Here is a 19,692-nt window from a genome sequence, read left to right on the forward strand (position 1 = left end):
GTGCAGATGGCATTAGGAAAGCAGGACTTTTGGTGAAGATGGCTGTCTGATGACTAGATCAGGGAGGTTCCCTGAGGGGTTTTTCTCTGGATTATGGTGTTTTCAACTTACTAACAAAAGGAACAGGCATTCCTTCCTTTTATTATGACTCTCCTGCATTAGGGAGAGTGCTAGAATCACCCCACATGACCTTCCATACAGCAGAGGTATGCAGGAAGCCTCGGGAGCTGTGCTTTGAAGCAGTCAGAGCGCCGCTCACTTCATTGTTGGAAAATCAGCCATTTTGGAATTTGTTTTTCAAATGGACACTAAGTCAAAACTTTCATTTCTTAATTGCTTTCTGGGATTATTATTAGCTAAAAGAAACTCTTTTAAAGTCACAGCCTAGTGATTCTTTTTGAGTCTATCATATTTTTGAGATTTCTTTATTGTTAAACAAGGAAGGGGTTTTCTGGAGGCCAGACAAAATAAGGAAGTATAAAATAAAAAGGCTGAGTGATTGTTGTTGACCACAGCTATATTACAGCACTTGATAGAAACATTTTAATGGAAAAATTCATCCTCCATGTTATCATATTTTAGAAATTTTATCACATTCTAAATATGCCTCAAAAACATAAATGAGGCCAATTGTTGCATTAGTTAGAAATTCTTGTTCCTTACTATATTTTCTCTACAATTTAGATCCGGCCTCAGTAGAATAATGTAGCATTTTGGGAAAAAGATACAAGCCAAGAGAGCAGCCCCAGATGCCAAAATGGAGAAGATCTCCACAGCCACCATGGACTTCCCTTTGGTGCTCAGGTAGGTGGGGAGGAAAGTGATCCAAACACTGCAAAAGACCAGCATGCTAAAAGTAATGAATTTGGCTTCATTAAAACTGTCAGGCAATTTCCTAGCTAAAAATGCCACTGTGAAACTGATGAAAGCCAAAAAACCTAGGTAGGCGAGGACAATGTAGAACATTAAAGCTGAGCCTTCCTTGCATTCCAAGATGATTTCTCCAAATAGGGAGTTGAAGTCCAAGTTAGGAAAAGGGGGAGAGGTTCCCAGCCAGGTGGCACAAAGAACTGCTTGAATCAGGGGACAAGCTAAGACAATGGAGTTGGTCAGTGGTTTTCCTAAGAGTTTCCTTGTCCTGTTCCCTGGCTTGGTGGCCATGAAAGCCAGAACCACCATGACAGTTTTTGCCAACACAGAGGAAACTGCAAGGGAAAAGAGAATTGCAAAGGCAGATTGTTGGAAGAGACAGGTGACCTTCCCTGGTTGACCAATGAAGAGGAAGGAACAGAGGAAGCAAAGCAATAGGGAGACCAGGAGGATGTAAGTGAGGTCTCGGTTGTTGGCCTTGACAATTGGTGTGTCATGGTGTTTATAGAAAATCACCAGGACTGCAGATGTGATCATTGAGAGAAAAAGAGCAAGAAAAACTAAGATGTATCCCAGGGTGTCTTGATAGGCAAGGAAGTGGACCTTCTTGGCAATGCATTGGTCCTTGTCCTTGTTGGGAAATTGGTCTTCTGGGCAGGATTCACAGTGAGCTGCATCTGAAATCAAAAATCTTTGTCTAAGGATTTATTCAGCAACTACCATGCACATTATCCCCCCCCCGCATAAATGATATGAGTGTTGCCTTTCTCTTAATGACCTACCCACAAAGGGAGTGATGAAAGAATCCACTGAGCAATTTATTGGGCATCAAAAAGAGCAAATCATCCTTTCTTTATGATGATCCTGGAGATAGATTAGCCAGAGACAAGGATTCCTTCAGTACCAACTATCCATCCACTGCATTTCCATGAATAATGTGGGTTTTAGTTTGAGATTACTGCCTGTTTTTTCCCCTCACTTTATAATGGAACCCACAGAAGAAGAACCAATCTGTTATCCAGGAATGCTGTTGTTTTGTTTATGTGTACATTACCCCTGCCTTAACCTCTTTGCTTTGTAAACTGAAGATTTGTAATCTTCAAATGTGTTCATTCAGATGTTTTTGATCCCTCCTGCTCTATCAAAGGGACATAGATTGTTGAATGTCCTCTTTCCCTGGCAGGTCTATTTCCTCAGAGGTTGGTAGTGTTGAGGAAGGAGCATATTCTAAATAATAAAAATTAAAGTGTGGACTATACACTCCACTTCCTCAGGAAAAGATTGGAAGTTGGTTTCCCAATTGGATGTGAAAGGTGGGCCAGGAAAGGTGGTCTCTGTGGCCAGGGGAGTTTAGATCTCTGTTGTGGCCCAGCAGGAGCTGTTGGAGCTGCCACCAGACTCCGACAGTGAGGGGCCCTATGAGTCGGCTCTGGAAGATGTGGAGGACCCTGGACAGGGTTCCGACTCTGAGAAGGGCGCAGAGAGGCTGGTTGGCCATCAGGAGGTTCCTGAACCTTGGACCAGTTGGGAGGAGACAAGGGAGAGTGATCTGGATGCCAGCAGTGAGTTGTTCCTGGATGCCCGGCACCGAAGAGCTAATAGGCATCAGGAACAGTTGCGCAAGTACAGGAGGTAATTGCACCCAGCCAGTGGTCATTAGGCTCCTCTCCAGACTATAAAAAGAGGGGCACACGCCCCTCTTGCAGAAGTCAACACATTGACTAAAAGTTGGAGAACTTTGGTAACTAGATTGGCAGGCTGGATTGCTGCCAAGGTTTGTCTGAGTTGCTGCCAAGGTCCTTATCTGTTTGTTATGCTTGGCTTTCAGCCACCAAGGTTTTGGTTTCTTGCTATTAAAGTACATTCCAGTTATGCTTGTCTCGGCATTCGTTACTGGATGGAGGAGCAGGTCAGAACAGATCTCTAAACTGAAAGTTCTACTGAAAAGTGTGAGTGCCTGTCAATCTTATCAAAAATGATACAATAACAAATATATATATTGATTTAATGAATGTCTTCCTTGATTATGGAAGATGAACATTTGAAGTCTGCTCTACCTGTCTGATTAGAAAAGGTCCCTTCTGGACAAGCATCACATTGGTAGCAGCAAACCGGCTGGCCCTCTGGAACTCTTCTCCTCTCTCCTGCATGGCACCTCTTCATGCCACACCTGGCAAAGGGCACCTTCTGGAAGAGAAAAGAGAAAGACTTTAGATGACCTAAGCCGTGAACCTGCTGCATCCATTCTTTTCCCTTTCCTATTTCCCTTCCTTATTCCTACTTCTATGATCAGAATCTTTTCTAAAGAAATACATTGCCACTGTCTATCAGAAATCAGGAACAGTCCTGGGGTAACCAGGCCAGGGGCATTCCTGACACACCCATAGATGTGGGAGATTGGATGGTGAGTCTCTGCCTGCACAGGAAGGCTTGTGATGGGATGAGAGGATTTCATAAAAGAAAGAACTGTGATGATACAACAATGGTCCATGGAAATAATTGTTGCTGGCTGTAATTGAATCCTATGTTTCAAGGAAACAGTGTTCCCAAGCCTAAACCTTTGTGGAATGACATACATCAGAGCTTAAATGTGTTACATGCATAGGAGATTTTTCACCAAACGACTGCCATAAATTCTGACTCAATTGATAATTTTTCAAGTTAGGAAGATGTTCTGCATCTCAGGAAGAGAATGAATCTTTCCCTGAACTTACAACATTTCCTTTCAGCTCACCTTGGTGGCCCAGATGATTCCATCAGATTTAATGGTGAAATTCTGACCTGGGGGAGCCTCAGGATTTACATGCCCAACTCTTATGGGGACAAAGGATCTATTGGGGAAGAGAACCCAGTTGAGAAGATCATAACGAGCAGATCCCAGTCCATCTTCTGAGAAGGAGACTTCATCTCCAGCACTGTTGTTGAACTGGATGGTCCTCAAATAGGCAAGAATCTGAAAGAAAGGAGACTTTCAGAAATTGGAGTATTTGGGCTAGATGACCTCCAATGTCTATTTCAATACTGTGATTCTGTTTCTATGACAACCACCAGACAGAGCTACAAATGAGACATCATGGCTTCTATCATAACATGATGGCCATCTTGAGAACATGGGTTTATATTTGATAAACTAGTTCCATCTCTTGATGGTGATCTGAGGAATTAGGTGTATGTCAGTGACGTGCGGTGAGGTTTATACCTGGGGAGGCTCAGCTGGGCATCCTTTTGTGAAACAGCTCAGCAGGGCAGTGGTCGGCCTCGGCGGGGGGGGGGGGGATTTGCATCGCGGGAGCCACCAAGTGCCTGGGTCTGCAGCAAAGGCGCTTGGTGGCTCCCGCGATGCAAAGTGCCCCGTGGCCCCCCCACTGTCCCGGCCTGCGTCCACTGCTTCTCCAAGCTCTGCCGCTGGAAGTCCCGGATCGCCTCTGGGGGAAGGCTGAGTGAGAAACGGAGCGAAGCTTCTCCGCGGCCTCCCGGCACTATGCAGAGGCTCTCACAGGAGCATGTGTCGGGGGAGAGAAGGCAGGGCTTAGCAGTGAGAAGACGGACTTTCAGGCATTTCCTGAATGACCATCTATACCGGAGTCTTTTTTGGAGGATTCTTTTGAATCTAAGCTGTCCCGAAGAGACAGTGACGTGGGAGGAACTCCAGTGGTCCCAGAGATGTTCGCAAAATCTCTGGGAACCTAAGGAAAGCCTTCCTAATCCAGTGACTTCCGGATCGGCTCAATGCCGACTACAACTGCAAAGACCCAGAGAGAGAGCTGAATATGAGCATGTCGTTTGATGTGAGTTTTAAATCCTTTTTTTTGTTGGAAAGAGAACACCCTAAATTTGGAAACTTAGTTTAAAATAAGGCCAATAAGTGAGAAAAGCGGCGGTGATAAATGTTTGCCATTTGGAAGTTTATTTTTCTGTTCCTTTTTTTTTAATTCCTGGAAGCCGTGCTGGACTTTCCTGTAATTTGAATCGGCTTTTTGCGTTCCTTCTCTTTGTTGTCGACACCTTTAACTTTGAATCTATTGGGGCACTAAATCTTAAACTTAAAGTGCTTTGAAGATCTGGTTTTTTTTTTTTTGGTTTGTTTTTCTTCGTTGCCTTTTAGCCCTTTTGATGTTTGTCTTTTTTTTTAACAATTAGTAATTAACAAACGGAACGGACTAAAACAAGCTGTAAATTACAAACTACAAGCCAACACTGCCATCTTGTGGACTCGAACTTTGTTATTAAAATCCCCCCTGTAATGCACTTGATTTACGTGTTTACGCAGCTGGGAAACTGTGAGATAAAACAGCAAAGCTGAGCGTGACCTTGAAGAGACCCTTATCTTAGGGGGGGAAAAAAGAGTCCGGAAAAAATCATTTGTTTTAGCTTGTTGACATCCTTTCATCTCCCAACACCATTCTCATATTACCGGCTGTGGAGATATCGACACCGAGTTTTTCTTTTTTGTTCATCACCATCGACCTTTTGATCTTTTACATTTTTTTCTTCTTCTCTGTTTTGATTATTCTTTTTAACCTTTGGATCACCTCTTGACTATTTACATTTTTTCTGCTTCTTTCTTTTCTCACTTGTAACTGAAGCACCCCTTCTCCCCTTTTTGGAGGGGGGGTATCTTCCTTTTTTTTTTTTTTACTATTTCATACTCTCTTACTTATATATATATATATATATATTTTATTGCACTCTACTGCATTTCATCCTTGAAACAAAAAAAAAGTTTCCTCTTCTTTCCTTCCTTTTCTCTCCCTTCTCTCTTTTCCTTCCCTTTCTCTTCCCCCCCTTTCTTATCTCCCCCCTCTCCTCTGTGTACTTTACGTACTTAATCCACTATACTTATAACCCTCCACCCTCTAATACTAATTGGCTATGAGTAGAAAAGCAGTTGCCTCTGGCTTTACATCAACCCCTGCCCCCTCACCTGCGGGAGGCCAGAGGACAACACAGATGATGTCCCATCAGGAAAAAGAGAAGGAAGCCAACTTTGAAACACTTATACAAATGATGCAGAAAATGCAAGCAGGAAACGATACCCTTGTAAAAAAAATGGAGGCAATGGAACAACAAAATCAAAGCATAGTGCAAAAAGTTGATAATATGGAAGGAAAAGTAGAACGTATACACAACTGGATGCTGAAATATGAAAATAGGATTCAAAAAATTGAAAATAAGATTCAAGAAGGAGAGAAGAAAACTGAAAAGCTAGAGATCAGACTAAGTGATGTAGAAAGAGAGAGCAGTGGAATATTAAGATGGGAGATGGACAGGTCTGAATTTTTTTTAAGATTCCAAAACATAGAAGAAGAAAAAGGAGAGGACTTAGTTCAGATAATTTCAAATATTTTGATAGATGTTCTGGGGATGTCCCAGGACCAAATAAAAGAAACAATCGATGAGACTTTTAGAGTATACACAAGGTATGCAATGAGAAATGCTCTTCCAAGGGAAGTGCATGTAAGATTTACTAAGAAAACAATTAAATCACAAATCCTACAGAAAATGAGAGATAGAAAATTAGAATATAAAGGAAAGGAGATTGTAGTACTCAAACAAATCCCAAGAGAGGTGAGAGAGAGGAGAAGAGAATATCAATTTCTGACCAAAGTATTGATAAAAAAGGTGTTAACTACAGATGGCTCATACCGGAAGGTTTATTATGTACTTGGCAAGGACAAAGACACAGGATAGATACAACTGAGAAGGCAGAAGCTTTCTACGAAGAATACTTTAGAGAAACGGCGGAGAAAGCTGGGAAAGACGATGCAGTGATACAAATACTGGAACCACCTGTAACCGCGACCGAAAAAAATAGAAGGAGCAGTAGGTGGAAGTGAGAAAGAAGGGGAGATAGGGAATGGGAGCCGCAAAGAAAAACGAGAACCTAGATCCACTAGAGCGATAAACCCTGTATATAAAGTATAAACATGGAAGAAAGAAAAATGATTACAATTAACATTAATGGACTCAATTCAGTAACTAAAAGGAAGAAAGTATTCCATAAATTAGAGAAGTTACAACTTGACATAATCTGTCTGCAAGAAGTACATATTCAAAAGAAATATGAACATTTACTAACTCAACCAAAGCTTGGGAAAATGTTTTCATCATTGGCAAATTGTAAGAAAAGAGGAGTGGTCTTCTATATTAAAGGCAACATCCCAACAAAAGTAGTATACGCAGAGGAAGAGGGAAGAATTTTGATGGTGGAAATTATGGATACCAAAAAGACACTCCTAATTGGAATCTATGCCCCTAATGAAAAACAAGATGAATTCTACAAAAAACTACACAAAAAAGTTTTGGAACTAGACTATGCTGATATTTGTATGATGGGAGACTTTAATGGCACTGTGAATCAAAATATGGACTATAAAACACATAAAACAAAAAAATTAAATAGGAAGCCTTTGCCGAAATCTTTTTTTAGGATGACAGATGAACTAAATTTAAAAGATATATGGAGAGAAAGAAACGTTAAAAAAGAACAATATACCTTCTACTCAAATAGACATTCTTCACTCTCTAGAATAGATATGATATGGGTCTCAGCGGAGTTGAGCTCCAACATAAAAGAAATTGAGATCGAAGCTAGCACCTGGGCGGACCACAATCCAATTTTAATTAAATGGAAAGGACAAAGGGCAAGATCTAGATGGACACTAAATAACACTATATTGAAAGAAAAAGAGTTTGTACAAAAAATGGAAAAAGAGCTAGTCCTTTTTTAAAAAGAAAATAGGAAAGAAGATACGTCGTTGCAGAATCTCTGGGACACAATGAAGGCTGTTATCAGAGGTTTGACAATAGACTACACAAGGAAGAGAAACTCAAAAAAAAGACAAATGCATAAAGCCTTAGACAATGACTATAAAATACTTGAAAGAGACCTACAGAGAGCACCACAAAAAAAAGATGTTAAAATAAAGATGGACATAATTAAACACAAAATGGACCTATTAGAAAAGGAAGAACTGGCACAAAAAATTAGAGGTGCCAAACAGAATTATTTTGAAAATGCGAACAAACCAGGCAGGTGGTTAGCATATAAGATGAAAAAAGAGAGAGAAACAAAGAAAATACTACAACTAAGAGACAAACAAGGAGAAATTCAATATGGAAATACCGAAAAAAAAATATTATACATGATTACTACGTTAAACTCTATGAACAAGAGAAGGTGGAGGAGGGACGAGTCAAAAAGTATCTACAAGATGCCAATCTCCCCCAGGTACCAGATGAAACTAGAACAATGCTAGAAAGAAAAATAACAATGATGGAACTAACAGAGGCACTTAAAAAACAAAATAATGGGAAAGCCCCAGGACCAGATGGTCTGCCCATGGAATTCTACAGAACATTTGAAGAAATATTGACCCTCCCACTCTTACAAGTCATGAATGAAGTGATGACTGAGAACCAAATACCGAAGTCATGGTCAGAAGCGTATATCACATTACTACCCAAGGAAGAGACTGATTCAACACAAATCAAGAATTATAGACCAATTTCTTTATTAAACTCAGACTACAAGCTATTTGCATCTATACTAGCTGAGAGACTTAAAAAATACTTAAATGGCTTCATCCATTCAGATCAAAATGGCTTTTTACCTAAAAGACAAATCAAAGACAATATGAGAATAATTTTGAATACCTTGGAATACTATGAGGCCCACCCAGAAAAACAATTGGCACTGATGTTCCTCGATGCGCAGAAGGCCTTTGATAATGTGAATTGGCAGTTTATGTTTTTGCAACTGGAGCAGATGAACTTTGGCAAGAAATTCACTCAAAGTATACGAACGATATACCAGAAACAAGCAGCAAAGATAATGGTAAATGGAGAACTAACAGAACCGATTGAAATAAAGAGAGGTACAAGACAAGGCTGCCCACTATCACCGCTACTCTTTGTCCTAACACTAGAGGTCTTAAATAGAAAGATCAGAGAAGAAGAAGAAATAAGAGGAATGAAAATTAAGAGAGAAGAGTATAAACTGCAAGCGTTCGCAGACGACTTAGTTTTCATTCTTGAAGATCCATTAGAAACCGCACCCAAATTGTTAGAAAGAATAGAGGAATATGGAGAAGTAGCAGGCTTGAAAATAAACAAAGATAAAACAAAGATCATGACAAAGAATATCCCAGCTACACAAAAGGATCAGTTGTCAGAAATGTTGCAGATTCAAAACACAAGTAAGATTAAATATTTGGGGATACATTTATCACCTAGATGTAGCACTCTTAAAGAGGATAATTATACCAGATTAAAACGACAAATAGCAATCGATTTGGAGAAATGGGGAAACTTACATTTATCAATGATGGGAAGAATTTCCACAATTAAAATGAACATTCTACCTAGAATTCTATATCTGTTTCAGACAATCCCAATTAGACTGGGTAAGGATTTTTTTCTAGACTTAAATAAAATAGTTTTGAAATTTATTTGGCAAGGGAAAAAAGCTAGAATAAAGCTTAAATTACTACAAGATGTTAGATCAAGAGGAGGTTTTGGTTTACCCGATTGGGAGCTATACTATCAGACAGCAAACCTGATGTGGATTAAGGAGTGGATATCATTAAAAAACTCTAGATTATTGAACGTAGAAGGTCACGATTTGCTGTTGGGATGGCATGCTTTCTTATGGTATAAGGGAACTAAACCACATGGTTATTTTAGAAGACATTATATAAGGGAGGCGTTGTTGTTATATTGGGAAAAGATTAAAAAATTACATTATTTAAAAATTCCAGTCTGGACATCAACAATTGAAGCATTCTCGTATCCGATAATACATAAAAAGGAACAAACAGTTAGATATATAGAATTATTGAATGCAGAGGGTGAGCTCAAATCTAGTCAAGAGTTGAAGCAAGAAGGGATGGAAATGAACTGGTATTCATATGTACAGATACAATCTAGATATAATGAAGATAGAAAAACTAAAGGTCTCTATAATAAAATGACTGAGCTAGACAAAATTCTAACAGGTACCGATGAAAAAGTAATTAAAAAACTATATGGATATTTATTGGAGTTTAAATTGCATGAAGAACAAGTTAAAGAAACTATGATTGCTTGGGGGAAAAATTTTAAGTATGGGATTGATTTAGAGAATTGGCAGAAATTGTGGTCTCAAAATTACAAAATGACAATGTCTACTGCATATAGAGAAAACTTGTATAAGATGTTTTACAGGTGGCATCTACCCCCGACCAGAATCGCAAGAATGTTCAAGAATAAATCAGAAAAGTGTTGGAAATGTCACCAGATACCTGGCTCATACTACCACATGTGGTGGACTTGCACTGAAGCCAAAAGATACTGGACTAAAATCCACATGTGGTTGAAGAAAATGATACACAAACAAATAGACTTTAAACCAGAGGTCTTTTTATTGGGAATTTTACCAGAAACCTACAACAAAGACTTAAAATATTTGATTGTAAATGTTGTAACAGCAGCCAGAATTGTATTTGCAAAAAAATGGAAAAATGAAACAATACCAAAAGAGGAAGAAATCATTCGAAAAATAATGGACTGTGCCGAAATGAATAAATTGACATTTGAAATTAGAGAGCAAGAGGATGAACAATTTTATAAGATATGGGACTTGTTTTATCAATGGCTAAGGGGAAAAAAAACTTTGGAAATGAAAAATGATACACTTATGCCTTAGTTGGAAAAAGTAAATGATGATATAATTATGCTATGAAATAATTCAACAATGATATAAGGAAGTATTAATATAAGGTCTGGTGATATAATGTATAAGGTTAAGAACTTACTATAATGATATTTCGCTGCTGATAAGGCAATTCTAATAGGGGAACAAATGAAAACTGGTATATATAGGCAGCGATGCCTTGTTGAACAATGAAGGAATAAGATCTCTGTTTGAAGGTATGAAATGCAAGATTAACAATGAATAGAAGTATATTCTCTGGGGGAAAACAATGCTAATGTTAACTGAATATATATGGTAGAAGGAAAATGAGACCTTTAGTTACATTAGAGGAAATATCTGAGATGGTAAACATTATTTGAAGATGTAGATGTTAAAACAACTGTAATCAAACGACATGCTGCATGGGATGATGGTTTTTTTTCTTTTTTCTTTTTCTTTTTGTTTTTGTTTTTGTTTTGTTTTGTTTTTTTCCCTTTCCTTCTTGGACCTTTTTTTGTCCTTTTTGGCCTCCCCCCCTCCCCCCACCTTTTTTTCCCCTTTTCCTTCTTGAACCTTTTTTTTGTCCTTTTTGGCCTCCCCCCTTCCCCCACCCTTTTTTTTCTTCCTTTCTCCCTTGTTTTATTTTGTTGTTTTTTGTTTTTTAAACCCTAGCTTATTGTGGTGCTTATTAAATATACAATAGAGAGATACGGGATGTATAAACTTAGTAGGGATGCACCTGTGATTAAACGACATATTGTATGTGAAGATGGGTATTCCCTCCCCCCCTTTTTTTTCTTTCCATCCTCTCCCTTTCCCATTGTTGTCTATGTAACAAAAAATAAAAATAATTTATATATAAAAAAAAGGAGCATGTGTTAGCGGCCGGTGGCCCGGAGCGGCCCCGGCTGTGAGACGAGGGAGCACTTAAAGTTGCCGCTGCCGCCGCCACCGCTCCGCCGGGTGAAGGAGGGGTGGTGGCGGCGGCAGCGGCTGCTTTAAGCGCTTGCTTGTCTCGCAACTGGGGCCGCTCCAGGCCGCCGGCTGCTGACACGTGCTCCTGTGAGAGCCTCTGTGCAGTGCCGGGAGGCCACAGAGAAGCTTTGCTCTGCTTCTCACCCAGCCTTATCCCAGAGGCGATCCGGGACTTCCAGCGGCGGAGCCTGGAGAAGCAGGCCGGGGCAGCGGGCGGCAGCATCAGGGATGGTGGGGCACTTTGCATCACGGGAGCCGCCAAGCGCCCAGGTCTGCAGCAAAGAGGCAGCCTCCTCCTTCTCTCCCACTCCTCTCTCCTCTGAAGCACGCCCCGCCCAACGTAAGCGTGCTCAAGAAGACATGATTGGCTGCTTGCAGATCAGGAGGCGGGAGAATTAGTGCCTCGTTTCCATCTGAACTTCTTTGCCTTTTAACTCTTTATTAACTTTTAGAAGGCGAAAAATTCCTTATGGAAAAGAGGCCCCGAGTTCTCTCGCCTCCTGCTTTGGTTAACATTAAGCAGACACCAAGCCACTGTGACCTGGAATCTGGTAGCAACTATCTTGGCTTTAATTATTTAAAAAATATATTTAAATTTCTTTCTTTTTCCTGAGGAGACTGGTGAGGCTCTGCCTCCCTTGCCTCTAGTGACTGCACTTCCCTGGTGTATGTAACTCTGAAACTAAAAGTTTCCCCTTTGTCATGGTTTCCATCTCCAATTTCACCAAAAAACAAAAATTTTAGTTCCACAATCTAAATTTAATTTTAGGCTTTTCCCCTTGTGAGGCATGGCCACATAGACTTTCAAATAGTTACTTGGCCCAAGGTCTTGTTAACTGATGAATTAATGTTTGAAATGAATAAATCATTTCTATTAGAACCACAGAAAATTCCACTGGTTTTCTCCAGCTTATTGTCAAAGGCAATGACAATAAGGATCCAGCTGGAACCAGGTTTGATCCACTGGGCCCTGTGGAAGGAAGCATCTGACCTGGTTGGTCACTTTACTATTCAGAGAGGTCCAACATTTTAGCCTTTGATGCAGGGAATTCTGATGAATTTCAGACCAGGAACCCATCAGGATCACTTTGAATCTTGCTCTGTGCTGTGGTTGTCATAGAAACAGAATCACAGTATTGGAAGGGACATTGAAGGTCTTCTAGTCCAACCCCCTTCTCAAGCAACAGACCCTCTACAGTTTTAGACAAGTGGCAATCCTGCCTCTTCTTCAATGATTCCAGCAATGGGGCACCCACAACTTCTAAATGTAAACTGTTCATTAAGAAAGTTCCCCTTAGTTCTACGTTGCTTCTCTCCTTGGTTAATTTCCATCCATTGTTAATCTGAAGCTCTTTTCACACAGCAAGCTGAGTAGCACAACAAATGGTAAACTTAAGAAAAAGGGCAGGGTCTCAGATGAATTGCTATGAGAGTATGAAGACATTTAATCAGGAGCAGAAGAAATTCATATGGGGAGCTTCCGAACTAAGCGGACTGAGTCAAAAGCCACAGAAATTACCTGCCATGACTGGATGTCTGAGATCCTCTTTCCAACCCTCATTGGTCGGACTCTGGATCCATACATTGCATGCAAAGCATGTGCCAGAGCATAAATGGCATTGTAGATATTGTAACTTTCACCTGTCATTCTTGTCTCCAAAGTGTAATTGGGCAGATTCTGAAGATTCTCCTTTCCTGTACATTGTTTTTCCCCCTTTGGAGGGATCTTTCCTGATTTATGGATCTTGCAGCCAAAGACTCTTTCCCACCATTGAGGGAGAAAGACATCTCCTTGGGGGTTCAAGGGGTCTAAAGACAGGAGGAACTTGCTGAATTCAGAGACATCCCCAGAGTGGTCCCTAAAATGCAGGACCCCATGCAAACTCTTTATAAATTGCAATGTTTTTTCAGATTCTTCCACGCCAATTTTCCAATGTGAAGTGAAGATATAAACTTTAATTAAGGATACTTTTCTGAGTTTTCCAAAATAATCTACCGTCATTACTACATTACTGGTAATAGTGAAGTCTCCAAACACAATAAACACTTCTGCTTTAGACCAGGTATGGAAATTGAGAACTAACTTTTTCGTAATGATTTGAACATCATCCAATTTCAGCATTAGAGTGAAGGCCAGGCAGATCTCCTTCTTCTGGAGCATCGGCATCAGAGTTGAGATGACACGTTCTCCATTGTCATCTTCAGGGGCCAGAAGCCCAACCCAGTTCCACTGGAAATGCAGGAGCAGCTGGACTAAACCCACATACTGAGGAAAGTCACTGGGATTAATCCGGAAGAAGGAAGGATAAACTCTTCTCTCTCCCTGAGAGAACTCAAAGCCAACACCCAGCTGGAGAAAAAGAGATTCTTTTTTTCAAAGACCAAGTCAAAGTTGTATGCTGACTTTAGTAGTGACCATTGTGTGGTTGATGGCCCTCGCAGTCACACTGACTCACTTTGATTGGCACACTTAATCTTCTTCTCTTCTTAGCTGTTTTTTTAAAAAATATTTTATTTTGTTTGTACAAACTTCATATCTTTGCAACACATTACATTTTTTTACATATCTGTTGTGATTTTTTTATCTATACAAGTAAACCTTTTATAACTATAGCTTTGTATATTTGTGCATTTACATTATTTCATACATTGTTTTCATTCTATATATAATAATCTCTATATTCTATATATGACCATTTTTACTACATTTAAGTCATTTTGTATAATATTTATTTGGTATAGTCTATCTCATATTTCTATCTTTTAAACATTTTCCAGTTTTGTAGTGGTCTATTGATTTGTTAACCTTTTTTCCTTTCTTTTTGTCTCTCCTTCTTAGCTATTTCCATTGGTTGTGATACATTGGAAGACAAGAGAAGAAACCAACAACCCGATACATCAAATAAATGACACTAAAATGATGGCTACCCTTTAAGAGTCTAAAGTTCATTATATGCTCCCCAACCCCCCCAAAACTACCTTTAGTTTCATCTTTGGCTTCTCTGTGTGCTTTTGACCTTTGTCTATTCCACACTGTATCCAAGAGAGCTCTCTTACCTGTGGGACCTTAAAAATGCTAAAGATGGAGTCCATCAGTTGTGAGGATTTGGCACTGAGACCACCAATGACCGACAGCAGGATGTCCGGATGATCACATTTGTAACCTGGAACCACTTGGCCTCGTGAGGAGAGCATGGAGAGGCTGTCTAAGGAAATAAATATCTCCCACTGGTAATGGCCATAGATGTGGAAGCCAAGGGTGATGTTGGGGAGCAGAAGAAAATCCGTATTGACTTCGGAGACTGCAAACATCAGTGCAAGGAACTGCTGGTAATAACTGGTGATGATTCTGTAGTGAGAAAAACATTGGAGAACATGACAGGAAATCTTGTGCATGGCTATAGAGTTTGCTTCACTGTTTGGGGGGACTTTTGGGGGAAGAAACTCCCAAATTGTATTGGTTGGGGATTTTTTCAAAGCTTTTCCTTTGGCTAAAGTTGGATGACTTTGTGAGAAAGGAGACAAGCCTTTATATGGAAATTATGGATTGTTTTATAGTCTCGATCATCCCTGCCATATTCACATTGCTGCAGTGGCTGCAATCCTTTCCAATTGCCCCCCTTTCACCGTAATTATTTAAGCTGCTCTCTTGGAGCAGCTTCTCCAGGTGGGATAAGGATTGCTGAGCACACGACTACAGTGGGGGGGGGGTCACCTCATAGATTTAATGAAGGCTTTTATTCATCAGCACGGCTGATTCCAAACTGAGAGGGATTTTTGCAACTCCCCAAAACTTGAAGAGTGCTGAGCTTTTATTTGAATTTTCTACCACAAGTTACTCTTCAGATTAATATTATAATTTGACTTCTTCACTAGGCCAGCACAGCTCCCATCTTCATTTTTGTGGTTTATCATCTTCCTGATGAAGAGACTGAGAATTCCAACCGATTTTAAGAGCTTGGTAATTTGTTGAGAAAAGCACAACATGTGCACTAAACCAGGGCAGTACAAATATTAGAAGTATTTCTGAAAAGAAGTCCCTAAATTTAAAGCAAAGAGAATAATTATCATGCATGTTTTCCCTCCAGCTGAAACTTACCCAGTACTGAAAGGAAGATTCAGTGTATTAAAGTCTATGACAGGAGTCTCTAAAATGGTTCCCAAGGGCAAATTCCCACCAATAATGAGATCACCAGGCCTATAGTAGCTTTCATCTAAGCCGCTAAAACTCCTGCAGACACATATGGTGCGTAGCCTTTTCAGTGTAGTTGGAGCCAGGAGCCAGAAGAGCATCAGCATCAGCATCAGCATGACTCCTGCCTGTCATTCTTATCACCTTCCCTCCTAGAACAGAAATCAAGGTTTATGCAGAAACTGATTTGAAGGTTGCTTCTGAAATCTCACTGGACCTTTAGCAGAGCAGTCACCACCTGTGCCACCTGAATGGCGCCAAGAGAAATTTATATCAACAATGCTTCTTCTTAGCTGTGTTTGGGGCTGTGACCATAGAGGAAAAAAAGTCATGTGAGTCTCTTCGACCCAGGAGTGAGCTTGTTCCAAGACAGCTAAAGTGACATGTTTTGGCCCCGCTTGGAGAACTCAGACATATATTTTAAAGCAGGTTTTATCTTAGAAGAGATAAATGTGTGTCAAGAAATCCACAGGGAATACCCGAAGAATTACTGTATTTCTGATAATTGCAAGGGAAAGCAATTGTTCTACCCAAGTAGCAATAGCTTCTCATACACCAGAATGGAAAAAAAGCAGCATGTTTGTGTTTCTTGTAATGCACAGAGCCGATGGAGTCATGGTGAAGTGGTGAATTTGACCTCCACGAAACTGACCTCCTGCATACAAGATGGAGTTTGGCTTGGGCCATAGTTGGTCAGCTAGTATGAGTGCTAATGGGGGGTTTGTTGGCACATGAGAATCAGTTATACTTTTGTAACTGGGAATAACTAGTTTATTTGTCACTGCAGAGTAGCAGACGAAATTAGAAGCGGGAGGAACAGAGAATTTGTGCATCCTGTTATGTGGTTCTCTCCTTCATCCGAAGGTGGACCAATTCAGTGTTGGTTGGTGGGAAGAGATTGAGCCCAATCCACCATCTTTCAGAGTGTATGAATAAGGCCTTCTCGGTTGACATCAGGTATCTTTCTTAGGCTGATGATATTCAGTTGTTCAGTTTTGCCCTCATGGACGAAGGCTGCTTTTACAGAGGGATAGAATTAAGACCATGCGAAGCATTAGTGCCACTTTATAATACCTTGTTAAGAAGACACTTGGAATACTGCATCCAACTTTGCTATCACATAAAAGAGATACTGGAGCTCTAGAAAGAGTGCAGAGATTAGATTAGATTTGATTTGATTTGAAGTTTATTTGTATGCCGCCCTTTTCCCTGGGGGGACTCAGGGCGGCTCACAACCAAAAGGGGAGGGGAAGACAAACTTTTAACATATAAGACAATACATAATTAAAAAACACAACATTCATACCATTTGGGCGGGTTACAGTCTTAGCCCCAGGCCTGACGGAATAGCCAGATTCTGAGGGCTGTGCGGAAGGTCTGGAGGGTGGTGAGGGTACGAATCTCCACGGGGAGATCGTTCCATAGGGTCGGAGCTGCCACCGAGAAGGCTCTTCTCTGCGTAGTTGCCAGTCGGCATTGACCGGCAGATGGAACTCGGAGGAGGCCTAATCAATGAGATCTAATAGGTCGCATGGAGGTAATTGGCAGTAGGCGGTCTCTCAAGTACCCAGATCCACTACCATGTAGGGCTTTATGGGTGACAAGTAGCACCTTGAAGTGCACCCGGAGATCGACAGGTAGCCAGTGCAGCTCGCGGAGGATAGGTGTTATGTGGGTGAAGCGGGGTGCACCCACAATCGCTCGCGCAGCCGCATTCTGGACTAGCTGAAGTCGCCGAATACTCTTCAAGGGCAGCCCCATGTAGAGCACATTGCAGTACTCCAGCCTAGAGGTCACAGATGGCTGGAGGCTGAAAACTAAGATGAACACATGCAGGAACTCATGCCCTAAAGGTGTTATTTCAAGAGGCAACTGGACTTTCTGGGTTTTTCTCTGAAGACATTTGAGGCTTCTCTTATCTGAGAAGCTTCTTCAGCTCTGACTGGATGGCAGGGAATGGAAAGATATGAATCCAATGCAAGGATATAGAACCTTCCATTCTCTACCATCCAGAGTTGAAGAATCTTATTGGATGAGAAAGGAAATGTCTTCAAAGAAAAAAACCCAGAAAGTTCATCTGTCTCTTGAAAAACCACGTTTGGTACAACCATGACCTTGATGACTGAGAATCTCCATAGACAAATTACAGAGTAACAAAGTTGGAAGGGACCATTTAGGTCATGTAGTCCAACCCCCCATCCAAGCAGGAGACCCTACACCATTTCTGACCATTGGCAGTTCAGTCTCTTCTAGAAAGCCTCTAGTGATGAAGCTCCCACTACTTCTGAAAGCAACTTCTCTTCCATGGGTTGATTGTTCTCACTGTCAGGAAATTCCTCCTTATTTCTAGGTTGAATCTCTCCTTGTTCAGTTTCCATCCATTATTCCTTGTCTGGCTTTTAGGTGCTTTTAAAAATTACTTGACCTGTCCTCTCTGTGGCAGCCCCACAAATATTGGACGACTGCTATCATGCCTCCCCTGGTCCTTCTCTTCACTAGACTAGCCACGTCCAGTTCCTGCAATCGTTCAATGTATGTTTTAGCCTCCAGTCCCCTAATAATCTTGGTTGCTCTTTTCTGCAATCTTTCTAGAATCTCAACATCTTTTTATAGTGTAGTGACCAAAACTGGATGCAGTATTCTAGATATGGCCTTAGAAAGACTTTATAGAGTGCTATTAATACCTCACTTGATTGCATCCCTCTGTTAATGCAATTTAGGATTGCATTGGCTTTTTTTGCTGCTCCCACACACCGTTGGCTCATATTTAATTGGTTGTCCAGTAAGACTCCAAGATCCCTCTCACAATTACTGCTATTAATCCTGGTTTCACCCAGTCTATATGTGCATTTTTGGTTTGTCTTGCCTAAGTGTAAGACTTTACACTTACACCCGGAGTCCTCCGGGATTGGGCGGCCTATAAATCTAATAAATTGAATTGAATTGAATTGAATTTATTTTTCTCTACATTGAATTTCATTTTGTTAGATGGGGCATAGTGTTCAAGTATCCAAGATGCATCTGGATATTTTTTTTAATATTTATTTCTTTCCAAAACAAACACAACACATAAAATCTTCCTTCCTTACATACTGTAGAAAGTATATCAGTTGGTTACAAAAGGTTTTCATGCATCTCTTCCACAGTCATAAGGCATAATTCATATTAACTCAAGTATTTTAACTCATATATTTATACATGTTACCCTTGTACCTCCATTTATATTTGGCTATAATTATTTAAACATCCTTCATCATAAAATATACTAAAATTTAATACATAACCAAATAATGGCATTTCATTTAATATTTCTAAAATCCTCAAATAACACTGAATCCCTGTGTCCTAGTTAAACGTCCATAATATTTAATAACAGGATTTTCTAATCCTCCTTTCCAAATCGCTGTTGGCAATTTTCATCTAGTTTCCTTATATTATACTCATATATATGTATATAGATTGTCATCGTTATCCCTCCTTTATTTGACTATATCCTGTATCATAACATTTTCCCCCTAATAATCAAAACTTAACTGTATCTAACTTAGTTCTTTTTATTCACCTTTGTATATAATCCAAAAGCATTTCTAATCTTCCTTTCATGGGTACCATTCAATATTCATATCCAATTATTACTTATCATAACACTACACATTCTATACATTATTATCATTATCGATTATTTGTTTAATTATATCTATCATTACTAAATTTCAGTATGTTTAGCTAGTTTTAAGTTATATTCTTCCATCTATCAACCTGTATCTTTCCAATAACAAAACAATCTCATATCTTCTGCCATTTATGGTATCAATCCTCTAGTCATCATCTTGATCAGCTTTGTATAGACTTCTCTTAGCAACTCCTTGCTTGTAAGATCTCTCATGTAATCTTGATGCCCACTTTCTGTTTCCTTGTTCAGTTTGTCTTTGATTGTCAGCAGTGTTATCAAAACTTTTGCTAGTGGAATTTCTTTCTTTAG

The 19,692-nt window shown here is 40.0% G+C and overlaps 1 protein-coding gene across 1 annotated transcript; it reads right to left on the bottom strand.

Annotated features, from left to right (window-relative positions):
* Positions 1-549: 549 nt before the first annotated feature.
* LOC148049888 (vomeronasal type-2 receptor 26-like) lies at positions 550-15,829 on the bottom strand. The gene is made up of 4 exons (XM_087705100.1): positions 15,618-15,829; positions 14,576-14,867; positions 13,532-13,748; positions 550-1,547 (listed from the first exon to the last, which is right to left on the bottom strand). The coding sequence occupies exons 1-4, from the start codon at positions 15,827-15,829 to the stop codon at positions 643-645; spliced, it is 1,626 nt and encodes a 541-aa protein (XP_087561226.1). The 3' UTR covers positions 550-642.
* Positions 15,830-19,692: the final 3,863 nt, after the last annotated feature.

The sequence above is a fragment of the Thamnophis sirtalis genome, unplaced genomic scaffold (assembly GCF_051295495.1).
Source record: "Thamnophis sirtalis isolate CommonGarterSnake01/CBP01778 unplaced genomic scaffold, rThaSir2_p1.2 scaffold_1, whole genome shotgun sequence".
In the NCBI taxonomy this organism is placed as follows: Eukaryota; Metazoa; Chordata; class Lepidosauria; order Squamata; family Natricidae; genus Thamnophis; species Thamnophis sirtalis.